This window comes from Bos indicus, chromosome 15 (assembly GCF_029378745.1).
Source record: "Bos indicus isolate NIAB-ARS_2022 breed Sahiwal x Tharparkar chromosome 15, NIAB-ARS_B.indTharparkar_mat_pri_1.0, whole genome shotgun sequence".
Taxonomy (NCBI): domain Eukaryota; kingdom Metazoa; phylum Chordata; class Mammalia; order Artiodactyla; family Bovidae; genus Bos; species Bos indicus.
In genome coordinates this window covers 67,557,694-67,580,778 of record NC_091774.1, presented here as the reverse complement: position 1 = coordinate 67,580,778, position 23,085 = coordinate 67,557,694, and the positions used below count along the sequence as shown (strand labels likewise).

The window sequence follows — 23,085 nt, the reverse complement described above, 5'->3', positions numbered from 1 at the left end:
TTTGTCTGTATCATGGCCAGACTAGGGAATAGGGCCTTGTACGTTAAACTGAAAAGTTTTTTAACAATCAGTAGACAATGAGCTGGTACCCCACTCCAGTACTCTTGCCTGGAAAATCCCATGGATGGAGGAGCCTGGTAGGCTGCAATCCATGGGGTCGCTAAGAGTCGGACACGACTGAGTGACTTCACTTTCACTTTTCCCTTTCATGCATTGGAGGAGGAAATGGCAACCCACTCCAGTGTTCTTGCCTGGAGAATCCCAGGGACGGTGGGGCCTGGTGGGCTGCCGTCTATGGGGTCGCATAGAGTCGGACACAACTGAAGTGACTTGGCAGCAGCAGCAGACAAAGAGCAGCTAGTAGTGGTTTTGAAAAGATTGCAACACAAAGATGAATATGAAAGCAATGTGCAAAACAAGCTACAGTGAAAGAATAGAGGCATTTAGAGACTAATTGGGAAGTAGGAAGGATTCCAGAAGGAGATCAGTAACAATGAAGTCTTGAATAAAGGCCAGGAGGATACAAAGGAGAGATTGGAACCAAAAGGAAGTATAGAGGCCAAAACGATACTCAGGCAACCAATGTGGTGCCATAAACAGAAATAGGAACATCAGGAATAGGAAAGGGAGGTGCTTCAGAGGATGGAATGCCTAACACTGAAAAGACACACATTCCAGAGACCCAGCCAGAGACCCAGCACTTAATGTATCACTTCCCTCTCTCAGTGTCAGGCAACCTAGAACTTACTCAGCCTCCACTTGTTCACCCCTGAGGCTTTCTACAACATGCTAGGAATACCCAAGACCCTCCTGACATCTCCATCACCTCTGCTCATTCAGTGTCATAAACACAAGCGCTTCCCCTCGAGGGGCACCATGTTCAGCCTTACCAAGGATGAGATGCTACCTTCATTCACACAGTTCTAATGGTCCAGTCCTGAAGCAGCTCTGGCATGCTGTCCTGATCAGTCTAGATGTGGTTTTGTGGCATCTGTCCTTATTTTCCTTTTCATGAAAATGGCTTTACTATTTAGTGGATTTTTTAAATAAAATGCAAAAAATAAAAGTATATGCATCTTGCAATAAAAAACATGGAAAATAAAGTTGAGGAAAGTCTCAGAAAATAAAGCAAAAAGAAAGAAAACAAGAGAGTACAAAAATATTAGAGTAGCATCTAAGAAGTTCGATATCCAAAAAGCAAACATTCTAGGAAAACAAAGAGGAAATGGAAAGAAGAAGGTCATCAAAAAATAATTCAAGGCAATTTCCCAGAACCAAGGATGTAGCTTTCCAGACGAAAAGGCTACTGAGTGCCCAGTACCAAAAGTGAAAACAGACCTGTGTCAGCAAAGATCACTGTAAATTTTCAGAAAACAGGGGATAATGAACTCACAGTAACTTACACAGAGAGAGACAATGGTAGAAAAGCCCTTTACAGTGCAGCCTGGCACACCCCTCCAGCAGAGCCTTTCCCCAACATAGTACAGCCCTGGCCCCTCTCCACCCGTCTCCCCTCAAATATTAATCAGATTATGTCCCTCCTCTGTTTACAAATCTCTTGTGACTTACATGACACTAAAATAAAAAGTAATGAAAACAAGGCAGTTAGGCTTTAAGACCCCCTCTACAATGTGACGACTCTGGTGAGCATTAACATTTTTGAATGAATGGATAAAAGATTCTGTGTTACAGTCAGCTACCAAAGTGAAATTTCCTTCTTCCTAACTCACTCTTTAAGTTCTGTTTCCTTTTCCCTTCCAGTTTTTTTCCCTTTCAGTCTTTTCTTTTCTAGTCAGCAGTCCACACTTTTTAATGCAGAATGTTGGGAATACTGGTATTATATTTCATGAATGGCTCCCAAATAGGGTTTTCAATGAAAGAAGTCATAACAAGGTTTTAAAAGACAACTGAGAAGTCAGTCAAGTTCCCATGTGAGCCACAATTCTCCATGGGGTTAGGCAAGGCAAAGAAGGAACAGGGTAAATGGAATAGTTCTAGTCCATATTCACAGTGGCCATTGGATAATCATCATGAGTCTAAGAAGTAATATATTTATATAATACATATACATATATATTATGTCTTGAATATAAAAGTGCTCAATAAATGCCTAACCAAACCGAACTGATGAAATGGACCTCTCGGTTCTTCTTCAAACTTTAGAGGTTTGATTCATTCAGTAAATACTTATTGAACAACTACTATATTGCAGGCCCTTTTCAGGTGTTGGGGCCATGGCAGCAAAAAGGCAGAGGAGCGCGGTACCCTCTTGCAGTTCATGATCTAATGGGAGAGTTCGGTAAGACATAGACAAGGTAAGGTAAAGGGATGCACAGTGACAGGGTGAAGGCTGTGAGAAGAGGATTAGACAGACTGGTCAGAAAGAGACTCTGGAACACACTTCACTGAGACCTGAATAAAGAGAAAGAGGAGCCACACCAAGAGCAGGGAAAACCAGGCAGAAAGAAGAGCAAGAGAAGAGCACAAAGGTGGAAACAAGGTAGAGTATTTGAAAAACAAAAAGAATACAAACTGGTTAGAACATCATTTAAAAATGCTGCTGCTAAGTCGCTTCAGTCGTGTCCGACTCTGCGACCCCAGAGACGGCCCCCCAGCAGGCTCCCCCGTCCCTGGGATTCTCCAGGCAAGAACACTGGAGTGGGTTGCCATTTCCTTCTCCAATGATGAAGGAGGTACAAAATGAGATTGAAGAGGCCCCTACAGAGGGGCATAGGATATATGGGCTGGGTAGGCCAGGATGAGGCGAATGGATTTCTCTTCTGCTTATCAGTTCAGTTCAGTCACTAAGTCGTGTCCAACTCTGCGACCCCATGGACTGCAGCACACCAGGCCTCCCTGTCCATAACCAACCCCCCTTTACTCAAACTCATGTCCATTGAGTTGGTGATGCCATCCAACCATCTCATCCACTGTCATCCCCTTCTCCTCCTGCCCTCAATCTTTCTGAGCATCAGGGTCTTTTCAAATGAGTCAGCTCTTCGCATCAGGTGACCAAAGTACTGCAGTTTCAGCTTCAACATCAATCCTTCCAATGAACACCCAGGACTGATCTCCTTAAGGATGGACTGGTTGGATCTCCTTGCAGTCCAAGGGACTCTCAAGAGTCTTCTCCAACACCACAGTTCAAAAGCATCAATTCTTCAGTGCTCAGCTTTCTTTATAGTCCAGCTCTCACATCCATACATGACTACTGGAAAAACCATAGCCTTGACTAGATGGACCTTTGTTGGCAAAGCAATGTCTTTGCTTTTTAATATACTGTTTAGGTTGGTCATAACTTTTCTTCCAAGGAGTAAGCGTTTTTTAATTTCATGGCTGCAATCACCATCTGCAGTGATTTTGGAGCCCCCAAAAATAAAGTCTGCCACTGTTTCCACTGTTTCCGCATCTATTTGCCATGAAGTGATGGGACCGGATACCATGATCTTAGTTTTCTGAACATTGAGCTTTAAGCCAACTTTTTCACTTTCCTCTTTCACTTTCATCAAGAGGCTCTTTAGTTCTTCTTCACTTTCTGCCATAAAGGTGGTGTCATCTGCATATCTGAGGTTATTGATATTTCTCTCGCCAATCTTGATTCCAGCTTGTGCTTCTTCCAGCCCAGTGTTTCTTATGATATACTCTGCATGTAAGTTAAATAATCAGGGCGACAATATACAGCCTTGAAGTACTCCTTTCCCAATTTGGAACCAGTATGTTGTTCCATGTCCAGTTCTAACTGTTGCTTCTTGACCTGCATACAGATTTCTCAGGAAGCAGGTCAGGTGGTCTATTATTCCTATCTCTTTAAGGATTTTCCACAGTTTGTTGTGATCCACACAGTCAAAGGCTTTGGCATAGTCCATAAAGCAGATGTTTCTCTGGAACTCTCTTGCTTATGGAGACATATTTTTCTAGGAAATTCCAAGATTGTCTCTTTCACATCATTTCCCATGCTATTGTATTCATACACCTTCCGCCTCCAAGAAACAAGCCAATGAAATGAAATTTTTTTGCCTTTTTCATATTTTAATTCAATCATACAATTACTATCACATAAGGAAAATTTCTTGATGAAAGAACTAAAAACCCTCTTGATGAAAATGAAAGAGAGTGAAAAAGCTGGCTTAAAACTCAACATTCAGAAAACGAAGATCATGGCATGTGGTCCCATCACTTCATGGCAAATAGATGTAGAAACAGTGACAGACTTTATTTTGGGGGGGGGCTCCAAAATTACTGCAAATGGTGACTGCAGCCATGAAATTAAAAGATGCTTACTCCTTGGAAGGAAAGTTATGACCAACCTAGACAGCATATTAAAAAGCAGAGACATTACTTTGCCAACAAAGGTCTGTCTAGGCAAAGCTATGGTTTTTCCAGTGGTCATGTATGGATGTGAGAGTTGAACTATAAAGAAAGCTGAGCAGTGAAGAACTGATGCTTTTGAACTGTGGTGTTGGAGAAGACTCTTTAGAGTCCCTTGGAATGCAAGGAAATCCAACCAGTCCATCCTAAATGAAATCAGTCCTGAATATTCACTCAAAGGACTGATGCTGAAGATAAAACTCCAATACTTTGGCCACTTGATGTGAAGAACTGACTCATTTGAAAAGACCCTAATGCTGGGAAAGACTGAAGGTGGGAGGCGAATGGGGACAACAAAGGATGAGATGGTTGGATGGCATCACTGACTCAATGGACATGAGTTTGAGTAAACTCTGGGAGTTGGTGATGGACAGGGAGGCCTGGCGTGCTGCAGTCCATGGGGTCGCAAAGAGTCGCATACAACTGAGCAACTGAACTGAAGGAAAATTTCTTTTTTTATAAGAGGATACAGCTCTATCTCATTCATGGGCAAAGAAATTTTTTGATGAAGGAAGCAAGAAAGTTCAATACCAGAACTAAATATTTTTTTCTCCTTCTTATGTGATTCCATACAAGATGGATCCTGCAGTAATAAGACTGCCCATTGAGCCACCACACAGAACAAGCTAGGGCTGGTATTGCAGACTTGGAGTGAACTTTTCTCCATTCCAGCTAGTTCGTGTAGCGACTGCCACTTTATTTCAAGATACTCAAAATTTTCATGTTCTCCCCTACCATTTTGGTGCATACCTGCAGGAGCTTCTACTGACTCTTTCTTACTCTTATCCTAAATCCCACTACCTAATCCAAGTAAGGATCATTCATACATACACTTGTAGGCTTCTTCTAAAGGCACTTGGTTAGGGTTTGCCAGTCAATACAAAATGAACCATTCACATCAATTCAAGGGATCCATAAAGATGAAAGTCATGATGGAGTTTTTACTAGTTAGGGCAAGAGTAATGGTACAGTTGAGACAAAACTAATTCATTCAAAGGCTTTAAGGGACCTATTTCCAGTGTCAGTTTTGCTGTAATGCACAACTGCCCCAAATAATGCAGGAATCAAAAATTTCCAAAGGGAATGAAGCTAACGATATACCAACTCTACAAATAGAATGCTCTGCAGTAACATGCATCTGCCGTCTACCACCACCCCCACCCCGCCCCCAGTTAATGGAATACTCTGCCAACATGTTATTCTTTTTGAATAACTGCTTTTGTTTCTTCTATTATAAAACTATTTAAGTTTATAAAATGGCCGATTCATGTTGATATATGGCAAAAACCATCACAAAATAATTTAAAAAATAAAATAAAATAAAACAGTGAAACCTTTTATTTACAATACCAAAATGCTATATATATGTGTGTATATATATATAGTCAAAAGAGAGTCTCTGATCTTGTGAACAACTATAACACACTGTGGTTGTCAAGTTAGCATATATATAGACTGCCTACTAAAATACTGTCTTAACCTCACAACAACACAATATTGTAAAGCAATTATCCTCTGCTGCTGCTGCTGCTGCTATTGTGTCCAAGTTCAGTCATGTCCGACTCTGTGCGACCCCATAGACGGCAGCCCACCAGGCTCCCCCGTCCCTGGGATTCTCCAGGCAAGAATACTGGAGTGGGTTGCCATTTCCTTCTCCAATGCATGAAAGTGAAAAGTGAAAGTGAAGTTGCTCAGTCATGTCCGACTCTTAGCGACCTCATGGACTGAAGCCTACCAGGCTCCTCCAGCCATGGGATTTTCCAGGCAAGAGTACTGGAGTGGGGTGCCATTGCCTTCTCCAATTATCCTCTAATTAAAAGTAAATTTAATCATCAAAAAATATATTGTCTTAACCTCACAACTGCTCCCTTATGCCCACAGTGCACCAACCAACAGTCCCTGAAAGTTCCACCTTCCAACCTCTCATCAGATCCACGCCCCCCATGTCATGTCCACCTCCCCTGCCTTGGTTCCAGCTCTCATCTCCCACATCAACCACTCTAACAGCCTCAAATCAAAAGATCCTACTGATTCTTTCCAACCAACCTCAAACCTCTCCTCCTCTGTGAATATTCCCCACCTCTCCAGGGTGGGGAGACTCAGTAACTCTGATTTGCTTCACCCAGTAGCTCTTAGTACACACCACTCTTACAATACTGATTATACTCTACTGCAATGCCATCAAATAAAAATACACATGCCACAAGCATAATTTTAAATGCCCCAATAGCCTCATTAAAAAGGCAAAAAGAAATTGGTAATTTTTAACAATATATTTTACTTAACCAGATACATCCAAAATATTATGTCAACATGTAATCAATACAAAAAACAAGATATTCTATAATTTTTCATATTAGTTCTTTGAAATCCAATATGTTTTCCCTTTACAGCATATTTTAGACACTAAGGTGTTATCAAAAATAGTTGATCTGTATTTAGTTGTCATAAAAGTTACAACTGAAAAAAGTAGATTCACACACCCAAGTTGTTCTAAATGAACTTGAGAGTTTTATAATAACTGCATCAAATATCAACTTTATATTTTAAGTTAAAATTAACATCCAAAATCAGTTCCTCAGTCACACTAGTGGCTAGTGGCTATGAGGTTGGATCATGTAGCTCTATGGTAATTATTTGCATATACATTTGTCCTTCCCACTAAATCAGACTATATCTAATTTACCTATATCCTCTTCAAGCATAGGCTTGCCACATATATGGTGTTTCGTGAAAGTCTGTTGACTAGACAAAGAAAAACAGACATGGAAATCACCTGACTATATCAACAATAAATCAAGAAAATTCTTTTGTAAGGAATATGAATGGCAGTTTTATGAATATACACACACATACAAGCACAGGCTTGTATTAAAAATAATTATGACTAAGTACATTTGAAATTGGTGCAGCCACTATGGAGAACAGTATGAAGGTTCCTCAAAAAACTAAAAATAAAGTTGCCATATGATCCAGCAATTCAATCCCTGGGCATATATCCAAACAAATTATACTTCAAAAAGATACATGCACCCCAATGTTCATTGCAGCACTATTTACAACAGCCAAGATATGGGAAAAGTGTAAATGTCTATCCAAAGATGAATGGATAAAGAAGCTGTGGTACATATATACAATGGGATGCTACTCGGTCAAACAGAGAATGAAATAATGCCATTTGTAGCAACATGGACAGACCTAGAGATTATCATACCAACTGAAGCAAGTCAGAAAAAGAAAGGTAAATATCATATGACAGCACTTACATGTGGAATCTAAAATACGACACAAATGAACTTATCTGTGAAACAGAAAGACTGACAGCACTTATCCATGAAACAGAAAGACTCAGAAAGGCTGTCTGTGGAACAGGCGTGTGGTTGCCAAGCATGGGGGTGGGGAGGGAAGGAGGAATGGATAAGGAGTTTGGGATTAGCAGGTGCAAACTATTATCCATGGAATGGATAAATAAGGTCCCACCATACAGCACAGGGAACTATATTCAATACCCTATAATAAACCATAATGGGAAAAAAATAGGTATAAAATACATACAAAGGCAAAAAGGCTAAGTACATTTGATTTGTTACTCATTCCTTCAATAACAAAAATCACTTCATATATACTATCCCCCTTCTGTGCCCTCACCCCCTTTTTATCCTCCCTTTAAAGCATTCATGGGTATTGTACACAATTGGCACTTCATAATAGTTTTTACATTCGCTGGTTGCCTTCTCTATGTCTTGCCTTCTCAAATTATATTTCAAACTTCTGGAGATAGAGATCATTCCTTGTACTTTGTAACTATCCTTATACATGGTTGAATGGCAGTAACAAAGTACAAGAATTTAATATATGACATATAATCAATTTTCAGATGCTTTCCTTTTCAGTAAAGTCTTTCCCAGTCAATTCTCGAAGCCTAGCCTCTCAGCACTCACATCCATATCACTGTCTCTGGATACCTGGCACCTGGGACCTACCACATGACCAGTTCTTCTCCGGGCTTTGCATGCTCAATTGCCCTTCCTCCCCAAGTAGGTAGGGTGAAATTTCCAGTCAATGTCACAATACCCTCATTACCTTCTTGCAGTGCTCTCACCAGATAGACCCTTCTGTAGGTGCTGCTTCCTGTTCCCATTTGCCACCTCCATCTCCCCCTATCAGCCTATCAGCCATGGATACAGCCAAGTGACAGAAGAGAATTCTGTAAGGATAGAGGCTCCCCTGGTGGCTCAACTGGTAAAGAATCTGTCTGCAATGCAGTAGACTGCCTGCAATGCAGGGGACCAGGTTTCATCCCTGGATCAGGAAGATCCCCTGGAGAAGGAAATGGCAACCCACTCCAGTATTCCTGCCTGGAAAATTCCATGGACGGAGGAGTCTGGCATCCATGGGATTGCAAGAGTTGGACACGACTGAGCGACTAAACCACATAAACCATAGAGAGCAGTTTGGTTTTGTTAGACGCATCGCCTGGGCTTCCCTGGTAGCTCACCTGGTAGAGAATCCATCTGCAATGCAGAAAACCCCAGTTCCATTCCTGGATCAGGATGATCCGCTGGAGAAGGGATAGGTTACACACTCTAGTATTCTTGGGCTTCCCTGGTGGCTCAGATGGTAATGAATCTGCCTGCAATGTGAGAGACCTGGGTTCAATCCCTGGGTTGGGAAGATTCCCTGGAGAAGGGAACGGCTGCTACCCACTCCAGTATTCTGGCCTGGAGAATTCCATGGACTGTATAGCCCATGGGTCACAAAGAGTTGGACACAATTGAGCCATTTTCACTTTCACTTTTCAGACGCATCGCCCTACTGAAAAGGTTGGTGGTATGGGCATGCTCAGTTGTATCCGATTCTTTGTAACCCCGTGGATTGTAGCCCCCCAGACTCCTGTCCATAGGATTTCCCAGGCCAGAATACTGGAGTGCCGTTCCCTTGTCTAGGGCATCTTCCCGACCGAGGGATTGAACCCACATCTGCTGCGTCTACTTGCATTGATAGGCAAATTCTTTACCACTGCGCCACCAGGGAAGTCCACTGACAAATAACCCTATAAATCAATGCACACACATACATTTACATAAAGGGGATTACAACAGGTTTCTCTTTTAATTTCATGTTGCTTGAATAAGAACAAAATAAAAATAAATGTAAAGAGGTCTGGGTGGATCAGTCATGGGGGTCCTCTAAGTCTGCGCTCTTTGTCTTCTGCTTGCATAGCTCTTTGATGGCATTCATCTCTGCAGGAGTGAACTTGGGGGTTAGCACCACCGCATCGTAATCGAATTCTTCATCAAGCGAGAAGGGCTGAACTTCGTCTCCAATGATCTATAAAAGGTAATGGAGGAGGAAAATCATATATAATCATTGTAAATGAAGATAAAGCTGAAAACATAAACTCCCTATTAATATTTAAACTTTTTTTAGACTTCAGCACTCTCAGCTGATTAAGCTGTTTTTAAGTAAAGGAATAAATTCAATTATTCAATTTGACCTAATTTAGGCCTTTTAATATGCCCCATTTGTACCATCCTGCATTGGAATGAATATCATTAGCTAATTCCACCCACGGCAAGAATCAGAAAGTCTCTCTTGCACACATTCAATACATTTTTACCATTTGTAGCATAAGGGCTACATGCATATGGAAAAAAAACTAAGTTTGCTGTTGTTCAGAGGCTAAGTCCTATCTGACTCAGGGTCTTTTCCAATGAATTGGCTCTTCACATCAGGTGGCCAAAGTATCTGAGCTTCAGTTTCAGCATCAGTCCTTCCAATGAGTATTCAGGGTTGATTTCCCTTAGGACAGACGGGTTTGATATCCTTGCAGTCCAAGGGAATCTCAAGAATTTTCTCCAACACCACAATTTGAAAGCCTCAGTTCTTCAATGTTCTTCAGTGTTATGGTCCAACTCTCACATCCATACATAACTACTGGAAAAACCATAGCTTTGACTCTATTCAGACCTTTGTTGGCAAAATGATGTCCCTGCTTTTTAAGAGTTATATTCAAATGTAAGAAAATAAACCCTAAGATTTTGTTCAATCTTAAAGACATTTTTATTTTTAGTATTTACTAAAAAAGACTTGTATCAAAAAAACATTCATTTTTTAAGATAAAAATACTCTATGCTTAACATACTTCTTCAGATAGTACTTGGGCCAATAACAGCAGGAATTAAAACACAGTGTCCCCCTTAAATTAAAAAGTCTAGGATCCTTTCTTCCCACCAAGCATTTTAAAATATTACAGAATTTATTTGCAACTCAGAGTAGCTGCAAAAAGAAATAATAATCTTGTACCTGCTTATTCATAATCTGTGAATTTTAAAGACTTCCTAAAGGAAGGTAGTTTAAAAAGTGTATTTTCCAATAAACAAAAGAGAATGCTTTAAATCTCATTGTATTACCCGTTAGAAAGCCTCTCCAAAATCAAATGGCGTGTGATACTATGAGATCACCCAGTACGTCTTTGTAGCTCTATATTATGTATGATGATGCTGAAATAATTGAAAACTACGGCTTATGCAAGAGTAAAAAAAAAATGCCCTGAAGCTATAATCAGCTTTAAATATTCTTGCATGGAAAATTATCTCATCGAGTGGCTTTTGCAATGTTCTTGAAAATGGAGCATCTCACTCAGAAGCTGTGTGCTGTTTTCAAAGATGCGAAGAAAAAAAAAAAACATGAAAAGTAGGTATCACATATCTGTTTAGCAAGTTGCATTCTGTAGTTGGGTATACGGTACTAATAGCAAACACCCAGCCATCTATCATCCTTTCTTAGTAAAACCAGCAAGAGAACAAATTTCAGAGACTTGTTCATTTCCTCTTTATTAGAAAGTATCTGTGCTTTCCTGACAACAGTAATGATGGGACCTGTCATTGAATGAGTTCCCACCACAGGCCAGCCCCAGTACTAGGAACTTTGTGGGAATCAGCAGTAATCTTCAAACAACCCATTTTACAAAGCTCTAAGAGGTTAAGTAACTTATCAAGGCTGTACAATTAGTAAGGTAGAGAAGCAAGATTTGAATCCCAGGTGATCTGTAGATAAAGCTGCCACCTTCTCAACAAAAAACACCAGTAAAGATCAACCTTGAAGTTTCACTGAGCCAATCACGTCTCTTTGGGAGAAAAGATCTTTTCTAAACAAGCTAAACAATTCTCTCAGTCTACCATAAAAAATGCACTCAAGGATCCACATAATACCGTGACTGTCTTTAAAGGAGCAAGTGTATACAGGAATCAAATCAGTCTGCTGAGTGGCATCTGTTCATTCTGGTCACTTTCTGAAAATTAAATTTCTCATCGCCAGTGGGGTAATAGGGCTAAGACCAGCTCAAGTGAAGAAACGTGTACACAATGACATAAAACGCTCATTTCCTGAACAGAAGCAGCCTTACCATCTCCAACTCCGGCAGTGAGCACTGAGGCCTGCAAGCCTGGTTCTGGCAGACAACGAGGAGGAGTCCCCTCTCTGCCAGCTTCTGTCTGATGGGATTCTTGCTGCCCTGTAGCCTGGTTAAAGGCCTGCCATCCACATGTCCACCAAGATTCCAGCTGCCCACTGCACTAGGACTTTGAACCCTGTCCTGAGGCCCCTAAGACCTGCCCAGACTTCACCAGCCACTCTCAATAGATGCAGTCACTCTGCCTTCACCTACCTGGAAAGCGGGCGCAAATTCAACAAATCTCTTTGCTGAGCTAAAATCTCAGCAAGATCATCCTTCTCGAACTCATTCACACCACATGAACAGCCCTCACTTGCCCACCTCCCTCCCCTCTATGTGTCCACTCCATAAACAGCTATTGAGCATTAAATGTGAACTGGATACTGAGAACACATAAAGATGAAGAAAAGGAAAATCTGTGTCCACGAGGTTTTGTAACTTCAAGGAGAAGAGAGAAGTAAGGGAATGACTTCCTGATCATGCTCCATGCTCCCCAACAGAGGGATGCAAAAGGGCTACCGTGGAGGGCAAAGTGCTGAGCTTAGCTTACTTCCAACTGAGCACGGCCACTCTCCAGAAAATCCTACTCGACTCCCCACTCAACACCCTAGTCATGACCCACCTTGTACCAGCAACCCAGACAGAGCAAGGCTGGTGTGTTGAATTTCTAGACTCTCTTGACAACAGCTGACTCCCACAGTCAAAGTTAGTCCTTTCTCCCAGGTACGGCCCAACCCATCACCCTCTTACCACTCTTCCTTCCCAAGGGACCCAAGACACCTTTTGGCCACAATATCCAACATTATGGAACTGGAGATATAGAAATTAATCTTTAAGTGGAAAGTTTTTATTTTCCGTAAGTTATTTCTCATACACTTAAATTTTTCTCTATTACAGAGCACAATTTCCTTCATCAGCTATTTGGTATTAACTTAAACGATGCCAAGTTTTTAGCTAGCCAATAAATATACAATGCCAATGCAAGAATTATTCATTTATAGTACACTTAAAAACATAACAGTATACTTAAAAATATAAATGTCTTCATTAGAAACTCAGTTATTAACAGCAGTTCTTGTTAGATTAATTCCTTTAGGCAATCTGTTAAATACTGACGTATATAATAAAAGAAAGAAACCAAGGGTGATAATAATTTCTTATTTACAATGCCAAAATATGATACTCAAGACATTTTAAAACTGTTTGGGTGTATCACTGTCACTCTGTACTGCAAGGTGGCCAGTACATCTCAGGATCAAAATATCAGAGGAATAGTCTCCTGCAATCATTCAGATATATTCCATTCTTTCCACGGATGTTTATTAAAATCTAGGTGCTGCGCTGGGTGCTGAGGATACAAAGCTGCAGACTTGTATGAAATCACAGAGAAATGATTTAGATACATATATGAACAATCATAGTAAAATGTAGTAAGTATACATGGTATAGTTAGGAGGGAATAGGAAAGAGAAAGAAAGCCTAACCCAGTCTAGATTAGAAGGCATTGGGAAGGAATCAGGGGAGGCTTCCTGGAAGAGGTGCTATCTAAGCAGAATCTTCAAAGGTAATATTATTTAACAAGGTGAGGGAAAATGATCTGAGGACAAACGCAGGTCTCATGAGCAGAGGAGGCCAAGTAAGAAAGACACAGAATTTCATGTATGTAGATCTACAAGTAGGTCAGTGCTGTCAAAGCAGAAAATGTCAGGTAGAGAGCAGCAGAAGACGAGGACAGTGCCAGATCACGACAGGTCTTGTATGCTGCTTTTCCCAGAGATGATGAAAAGTCGCTGAAGGATTTTTTTTGAAAGCAGGTAGATACCTGGTCATCTATGCATTTCAAATAAATTCCTTCCTTCATTCAAATGCTAACTGAGACAAGTGCTGGGGACGCAGGTGTGGTGCAGAGAACAGGATGCCCTGCCGTCCTTGAGGGTACATCGAGATAAGTCACTTTGAAGATGGAACAAAGGGTAGGCTTGGAGTCAGGGGTCAGCTGAAGCAGTCCAGACAAGAGACAATGAGCACAGGGCACTGAGAGCAGACAGTTGAAAATTTTAGAAAAGCTGGCAGCACTTGCTGACTAATTTGGATATGGGAAGGGACAAAGGACAGAATGCAGGAATGGAAGCAGATAAAGATAAGTTCAGTATTTAACATGCTGATTTGAATGTACCTTAAGGAATCCAGATAGAATTGTCAACAGGCAGCTGAACACACAAACCTGGATCTCAGCAAAAGGTCTGAACCTACAGAAATACAGATTTGGAGACAGAAGTACAAAGGGGAGTCACCTAGAGACGAAAACGGATCCATGTGTGCAAGTGGGAAGAGCTGTAGGTTTAGCATGGAACCCTGAGGAACACCAGCTCCTAAGGGGAGCATGGCAGGAAACCCCCAAAGGAAGCAGGGCAAGAACACCCACAGAAATACACACAGGGAGAGCCAGGAAGAGAAAACCAGTGGACTGTGAATGTCAGGCAAGATCAGTGGTGAAAACTGCAGTAGAGAGATCCATTAAAGACAGAAAAGTGTCCACTGGCATTTGGCAATAATAAAGTGCTCTTATTCTGAATCTATCCAGGCAGATGATCAGCACAAGGACATTTTGCAATGAACTGAATGAGGAATGAGGGGAAAGGAAGCAGAGACGACCAGGGGAGCTAGATCTAACGGTTTCTGAAGTCTACATGGAAAGTGAGAAAAAAGGACAATAGCCAAGAGGGGTCCAAGGTAAAGGGGAGGATATTTTTCCTTAGTTTTCTTTCATTTTGTTAAGAATGGGAGAGACTTAGACGTGTTTACATGTTGAGGGGAATGAACCAATAGAAAAGGAAAAAGAGAATGACCCTCACCATCTTATTATACCAGAAAGTCACTCCTGGTAGCTAGTAAAGTTTTTTTTTTTTTTTTTTTTTTTTGCTCATTCAGTATTTACTACGTCTTCTACAGGCATAGCACTGAACTCAGCACTAGTTCTGACTTTTTTGCATTTCAATTAAGTAACCTCCTTATAGAGACACACACGAGTGAATGTAGAGCCTTCTAAGACAAGGGGCATACATGTAATTCAAAGTGTACCCTGATGTACCCTGCAGTTTAGAAGACTTCGCTCTGATCTTCAAAATGACAGCTTTTCAGCCACAGTAAAGCTGCAGTTCTATTTATGCATTTCAGCTGTTGGCTACTGTGGCACACTTTGGGAATTCTCTTCTTTCAAGTTGGGTTCATTTTCGGGTTCTAAGCTCTAAGGCGCCGAGGTTTTTAGATTGCAAACTGAACTTCTGATTTATTTCAAAGGGCAGAATTTGTGCGATGGGACACCAAATCCCCTGCTACTAAACAGAAAACAACTGTGAATTAAGTTATTAACTTGTTATTTTTGCCTAAGGAGCTGAGAGAAATATACGGATTTCAGGTGTCTAATTTCAAATCTAATTGAAATCTTTTTGTAGCCTCCCAGGGAATAGAATTTTTACACTATTAGAAAACTGCTGGTTTTCTTAAAATTGTTTCTGTGACTTATTCTAAGACGGGCACTGTTACAGGAAGAATCATTTTCATTCACAGAACCACACAGGCAAATTAAAGAAAATAAAACTAATGCTCAAATCAATAATAGCAGCATTTAGCTATAGGCTGTCTTGCACAGTAATATGGTAACTAAACTGTCTCTACAGGTGAAAAAGTTGAGAGTCCTATTTTGAATTGGAAAAACAGGCCATCTCCCATTAAAATATTACAAAAGTTTCTTCAATGACCTCTCCTGTACTTTGGGAAGTAGGAAAGGAACTCATAATTTTTCATCTTCTTAATGTGAATTCTTTTTGCTCTATAAAGCTATTCAGAACTTCCAAAATTCATCAAAATAGAGTGACCATGGCAAGAAATTATTCACAAAGGGAAAGTGGAAGGTTCTTGAAAAAGGTTTGACTGTTAAAGGGGAAATGCACATGTATAAAAGCAGTGATAAAATTAGCGAAAAAAATTAAATGGGTTCAGTTCATATCAAGAAGTTATAGATTCGTATTAGGCAATTAAGAGGAAGTCAGGACATCCAGGATACATTTTCATCTTTTGAGACTGACATCACAGAAAGCAACCGCCATCTCTAGCCCAAAATGGCCCCTTGATAGGTCCTCACAGGACACATGTGCTGGAATTTGGTAATTATGTTCTTCTTCTTGCACTGCATACTTTAGAATAAGATTAATACTATTAAACCAAGGCAGAGGTGGTGCAGTACTGTGATTCTAGACAGTCCTGAAATGTTTCTCTAACAAATAGTGTCTAGAAATTAAAATCCCACCCACAATATTACTCTGAATATTTAAAGAAACACCAAAAATTATTCATCTATGTCTCATTGTCAGACTTTATTTTTTTGGGCTCCAAAATCACTGCAGATGGTGACTGCAGCCATGAAATTAAAAGACGCCTACTCCTTGGAAGAAAAGTTATGACCAACCTAAACAGTATATTAAAAAGCAAAGACATTGCTTTGCCAACAAAGGTCCATCTAGTCAAGGCTATGGTTTTTCCAGTGGTCATGTATGGATGTGAGAGTTGGACTGTGAAGAAAGCTGAGGGCCGAAGAACTGATGCTTTTGAACTGTGGTGTTGGAGAAGACTCTTGAGAGTCCCTTGGACTGCAAGGAGATCCAACCAGTCCATTCTGAAGGAGATCGGCCCTGGGATTTCTTTGGAAGGAATGATGCTGAAGCTGAAACTCTGGTACTTTGGCCACCTCATGCAAAGAGTTGACTCATTGGAAAAGACTCTGATGCTGGGAGGGATTGGGGGCAGGAGGAGAGGGGGATGACAGAGGATGAGATGGCTGGATGGCATCACTGACTCGATGGACGTGAGTCTGGGTGAACTCCGGGAGTTGGTGATGGACAGGGAGGCCTGGGGTGCTACGATTCATGGGGTCGCAAAGAGTGGGACACGACAGAGCGACTGAACTGAACTGACTGATGTGTCATTAGTTTGCCAGCACAAAAATTGTTCCTATCATTTTGATTTGAACATTTAAAAATTTTCACATTTTCTGAGAAGAAACTTATACTTGTTTTAAAGATACAATCATATACAGGCTTTTAACTAGCATTTTGCTGGCTATATGGGAGATCATAGAAGTCATTCATTTTTTTAAACCCATCAACTAAAGCCATTTTGTAACAATTTCTATAATGGCATGAGGTGCCACTGACCATTGGCTGGCCCAATAATTTGTATGGTCACAACTGAAGTCAAGAACATGAACAAGTCTTTAAAAGAAGCTGATTCTTGCTAGCAATCACCTTGCAATTTTAGCTTCTTAATACTCAGAGAAAGCTCCGTAATTCAAAAAGACACTGAAAAGTGGCTGTCTCAACCCCATGGACTGTAGCCCACCAGGCTCCTTTGTCCATGGGATTCTCCAGGCAAGAATACTGGAGTGGGTTGCAATTTCCTTCTCCAAGTAACCTATTTGGGGGTTCAATATAAGTCTGCAAGCCTCCTAGATAGACTTTTCTGATGTCAGTGAACAAAAGTTCTATTAGCAAAGGGCAAAAATTGAAATGTGTGGATTACTTCTGATTGAATGACTGCTTCCATAACAGAGTATCTTCAGGTGACAAGACTAGTACCTGAACGATTACATACTCAAGAAACACTCTAGTATTTTTATTTGGAATCAATAATAAAGAGCCCTTAACAAATTCTTGTACCTGATCCCCTTTTATGCTAGCGTAAAAAAGGTGATAAAGGTCACTAGCCAGCGCCATCAGCGGCCTCGGTTGGTGCGTGTCGATTAAGTAGATGAAGATGAGCTGGAAAGGATAGTAAAAGATGAGTCTCCCTGTTGTGTATTAGGGAGAATTAACATGTGGCAGACTCCATTCTCCCACGCTGGAGGAACACATGGCTAGATGACATTTCTCAACTTCCCCGGTGACCAGATAGGAACACGGGACTAGCGGGTTGCCCACGGAGAGCGAGCAGAAATGAAGCACCTATGTCCTCAGCCTTGGGGAAATGTGCTATCCCCATCTTCTCATCCCCGGCCCCTCCAGGTAGGACAGTGACCTGACCTGAAACACGCACATGAAGACAATGTCCTGAGGGGCAGTGAGATCCAGAGAGAAGGAACCTGGTGGGCCCCAATGACTGAAAACAGAACCACCACTTGCCCACTTTAAAGGCTCTCTATAGACTGTTACGGGAGAGAAATACACTTCTGTCTCCTTTCAGCCATTGAATTATTGTTAGGGTTCCCTACTATAGCAGCCTGGCCTTACCCTAACTAATGCAAAATGTTTATAGAAACTTGGAAACAATAATAAAAAGAAAAGAGGCTGGTACAGACAAAAAGAGGTAAGAAATCTGTCCATCCTATCTGCGGATTAGTCCCCAGGTAGCACCGTCCCGCAGCACGGCAAACATCATGACATAAAAATAGCTTCTGAGTAAAAATATAATTGCTTTCTGTGTGTTCAAAAGGGATTATACACATTAGAGAGAGATGACAGGGAGAGGGACCCAATTAAGCAACCTGAATTCTACATTTTCCCAAACCTGAGAAAAATACAGGCACACACGGGTATGGTGGCATTTCTCTGAAAGGACCAGTTATAGAATTGAGGCAATTTCAAGAGCCCTGAATTCCCTGAGAAGTACCTCTTTGCTTTGTTTATCTGCTGCTTTCACGGTGGGTCGGGGCTTCGTTCCAGGGGTGACAGGCTGGATGGCCACAGAAGGAATGTAAGAGGGAACACTCAAGCTCACTTCCTGCTCCACTTGTCCTGGAAGCAGCAGCACATCTGTTGAACACAAAATACATCACTCGATCCCTTCACCAAGTCCACAACTGACCTAAACCATCAAGAAGCCTACGGTAGTCAAAAGAATGAGCAAATATACTCAAGTAAAGTAGGCCCGTTTCACAACACCTGTTCTCACTGGGGAACTTGACTCAAGGGTGTCTCCCTTCTAGAAAATAAAAGCTGCTGCTGCATTAGTTTTCCTCTGATTGTTGCTATGTTAACAACCCATCCAAAAGGTCTGGGAGAAGTATTGTCTGGGGAACAGCTTGTTCATATGAGCCTTTCAACCCAACTTCTACTTCTATAGGAAACTAAGTCCAGAAGATGCTACTTTTGTCTCATTTTGCCATATTTTCCTAAGGGGGGAAAGAGAAAGAAAATGGAGTGCTGATTTCATCCTGTAACAATATGGCAATATTTCAAAACAACATATTAAAAAACAATGATGCCAGAAGGGAGGAACTTTCACTTGCAGCAGAAAAATGAAATAATCCGTCATACTCAGAATGCAGGGCCTCATTTCCAACACTTGCAAACAACAATGTGCTCTGTGTTTCCAGCTTGTTTAGCACAACAGCAAGAATTCAAAAGCCAATCCTGGTTTTCTGATCAATCCATTAGAAGTAGATGTGTTCCTTTATTTTTTTTTTGCACATGTGGCAGAATCATTGATGCGTCATGGACAAACAATGATCTTCCACAGCTCTCTTTGAAGACAGAGAAACAAATAGAAGCCCAAAAGGATAGCTCCTTGGCCTGTTTCTGCAGGACCAGAAGGGCTGCTGGAGCCAGCCAGTAACTTGCAGCTGGCGCAGGATGCTGCGGCCTGCTACTCAATGATGATCCTAATTAAGACACTAATTAAGTTCTCAGTGGAAGTGATTAATTAACAACAGGTATGCCTTGGCTGTTGCCAATGGCAGCATATATGAGGAGATAACTGAGCAGGTACTGCTATTCAAAAACGGAAACAGATTTGAAATACATCTCTCTCCACTGCAGATACCACCTGGAAGCTTAAGAATTTTGTAATCATGTCTTTTTTGATCCCTGAGTGAGGAAGATCCCCTGGAGGAGGAAATGGCAACCCACTCCAGTACTTTTGCCTGGAAAATCCCAGGGACAGAGGAGCCTGGCAGGCTACAGTCCATGGGGTTGCACAGAGTCGGACACAAGTTAGGGACTGAGCATGCATGCATGACTATGATTAATTACTGAAATCGTAGAATGTGACCTGATTAATTAGGGGAAATAAAAACAATAATACTAGCCAGCCTTTTACATGCATTAACTCAGCTAATCCTCTCAACAACTCTATTATTTCCTGTTTTACAGGCAAGGAGCTCTAACACCCAGAATCACCGCACTCAAGGCGCCACAGCTGCAGCCTGGCTGCAGAGCCCTGTTCTAAACCCAAGACGTCACATCAGAAACTGATTTTTAAGAAAGCAGTTTCATCACTTATGTTATTTATATCTACCAGATTCGTATCTCCAAACTCAGGGCCAAGAAATGTCACTATGATAAGCATGTTAACACGATTAGTCAGCAGTCAGTGTGTTCACGTGTTTTATAACCAGAGAAGTAATACTTTTAAATACTCAATAAGGCTGGTGGAAAGACTGGCTTTCCCTTTATGAGTCCAAAGCTAAACTCCTTCACTAGTTAGGGGCCAGCCAACAACAGAGGCAAGGAGAGTAAGGGTCAAGCCTCTTAATATGAAAAACCAATATCTACCAGACCCACTGGCTGCCAGAGCAAACATCACTTCAAATGTGAAATCAAAATCAATTCTGCTTTCCGAGCTATTTAAGATCCGACTGACAATATTGTGCACCAAGGAGGATAACTCTGCCATTCCTTTGCTGAAATTCTTCACATCCCTCATATATTTGCAAAGAAGGTTGGATTTTCAGCAATAATGGTTTCCTTCCTAAAAAGCCCACTGCCATGGGAACAGTTCTTTCAGACTCAGTATCCACCACATTCCACATTCCTGTCATTTGTTTCTCCAGGGTAAAAGAAAAACGCACAAACTTGCATAGTTGTTGGAGTCTAACACAGCACCTTATGTGTAGTAAATTCAACGCATACTTGCAGAAAGGGAATGGATTTCCTGTATCTCAACTTTTAAATTGAACAGCACGTGTAAGTCTACCTATCCATAGAACATTGGAATGATACAAAATATGTAAAGTCCTTATCCTCGCAAGCTAAGTTTTTTTTACAGGGATATGATTTTTACACATAAAATCACAGAACAGTCAACACAAAACCTGAACTGCTTTACCTCTAAATAGGACAGATTTATAAAATGGTGAAACCCTTATGGACACGAACAGTCTGATAATAAGTAAGTTATAAAGAAAGCTACCTTGTCCTTTACCCATTTTATAGTCACTGATGGGGCATTTATATATTCATTCTCTGAGAGGGAACAGGATTGTATTCATTGATGGTGAGGAATGGAATTTCTGGAGATCTCTAAAGCTTTTTAGACTGAAATCTGATCTCTAAGACACTTTTGCTGCTGCTGTTTAGTCACTGACTCACGTCCACTCTTTGCAGCCTATGGACTGCAGCACCAGGCTTCCTTGTCCTTTACTATTTCCCACAGCTTACTCAATCCAGGCTTACTGTTTCTACAACAACTAGTTTTTTCTTAACTATGGATAAATACCACCATCTTGACTGATGGGCTTTGTCGAGTTAAGGCAACTCTCAAAAAGGAATCTTCATGTTGGATGGCAAGCCTGGTTGAAAGCATTTCAATCTCTTTCTCAGCTACATAATAAGAATGCTCAATGTTTATAAAGTATCTGTTTCTGCCATCTGCCTTCCTATATTTAACTGATGACCAGCAAGTCAAAGGTAATACATTTAAAAGTAAGCAATCAAAAAAAAAAAGGTAATCTGATGTCTGATAATCTCAACAACAACAATACTTAATCTGCCTATCATATTTATAAGATCAACCAATTCATTCCTTTGTTGACATGTAGAAATAGCCAAAATTTCCTGAAATTTTGGGCACTCCTCAAGACCAAAAAGGATACACATAAGAAATGGACTGAGGCCTCTTATGCATATGGATTCCAGCTATGATAGTTTATGTCAGAGTTTCTTGTTATTAAAAATTTTTGAAGACGCAAAGAGCTTTTTTTGTGGGAGTTATATCTAACAATATTCACCGTATTAGAAACTGAATTTTCAAATATTTGACTTCAAATTATTAAAATAATACAATCATTATTAAAATAAATACTTTAATTTTAAAAAGATATTTTCCAAAAGCAAAGATAATAGAAGAGAAGCGTTGTTTTACATTTGCTGAATCTTTTAAGTTCTTGTCGCAAGTAGAAGAAAGCTGGATTCTATATTTGCTTCTGCATTCAATTTTTGGAACATGCTGTTTCACATGATGAAAATGAAGAAATTCTAGTCTCACACGATATATATGTTGGAAAGGGGAAGAGTACTTTAATACTCCTTTTATACAGTTGGGCATAGTCTTTGATACACACTGGATCTTGACAAATGATATTGGTTTTAAAAATATTTTCAATGTGCAACGTGAAACCCTTTCAGTGAAGTTTTCATGCTCTTATGTTTAAAATTCATTGGTCTGCCCTTTATCATAAATGAATTGTTCTCCTGTGCATGATTTTGGAACACCATAAATCGGTTATTTGGAAACTGGTGGTTCACCCTGTTATGCAGATCTGTCAAATGTTGACATATTTCATTATGTAATATAAAAGTCACATTAGTTAACATTACCAATTTTGTCAAAAAAGCCTTTAAATATTGAGAAGCTGTCAAGCTCACAGTACTGGATATAAGTTTCCCAAAAATCCAATTTTCACTTGATCCATTGCCAACTTTATCACTGGCAATGAAGAGTATCAGTTGTTTGTCTTGAAAAGACAGCTTCACTTCCTTCACTTTTGAGAACTACACTTTGTCAGTCACCCTTTCAAGTAAAAATGTTGATCCATGAAAGAAAAAAAAAAAGTAACTCAGCACACCACTCAACAGCACAAGCGTTTTTCATGAAAAAGTGTGTTTCCTTTTTTCCATGAAAAAATGCTCATGTATTTCATGCACATGTGAAATACAACTGTTGTCCTTCAGTATGCAGCAGAAGTGCTTTACACACACAAAACGTTAAAAAGAGGTATACTCAGGGATCAAGATTCAATAAAATTAATAACTTTTACTACTTCCCTGGTGGCTCAGATGGTAAAGAATCTGCCTGTAATGTGGAAGACACGGGTTAGATCCCTGGGTCAGGACGATCCTCTGGAGAAGGCAATGGCAACCCACTCCAGTATTCTTGCCTGGAGAATTTCACAAACAGAGGCGCCTGGGGGCTACAGTCCACTGGGTCACAAAGAATTGGACGTGACTGAGCACACCCCACACAAACACCATTTCATCAAAGACATTTTC

The 23,085-nt window shown here is 40.6% G+C and overlaps 1 protein-coding gene across 4 annotated transcripts in view; it reads right to left on the bottom strand.

Annotated features, from left to right (window-relative positions):
* Positions 1-9,452: 9,452 nt before the first annotated feature.
* The window catches only part of IFTAP (intraflagellar transport associated protein), a 64,397-nt gene continuing 50,764 nt past the window's right edge, over positions 9,453-23,085 (bottom strand). For all 4 annotated transcript variants that reach the window (XM_019975676.2, XM_070804069.1, XM_019975677.2 and 1 more), the window contains 2 exons: positions 18,488-18,630; positions 9,453-9,699 (listed from right to left, as the gene is read on the bottom strand). In XM_019975676.2, the coding sequence (XP_019831235.1) occupies positions 9,541-9,699; positions 18,488-18,630 (302 nt within the window). In that variant the 3' untranslated portion in view covers positions 9,453-9,540. The remainder of the gene's footprint in view (positions 9,700-18,487; positions 18,631-23,085) is intronic.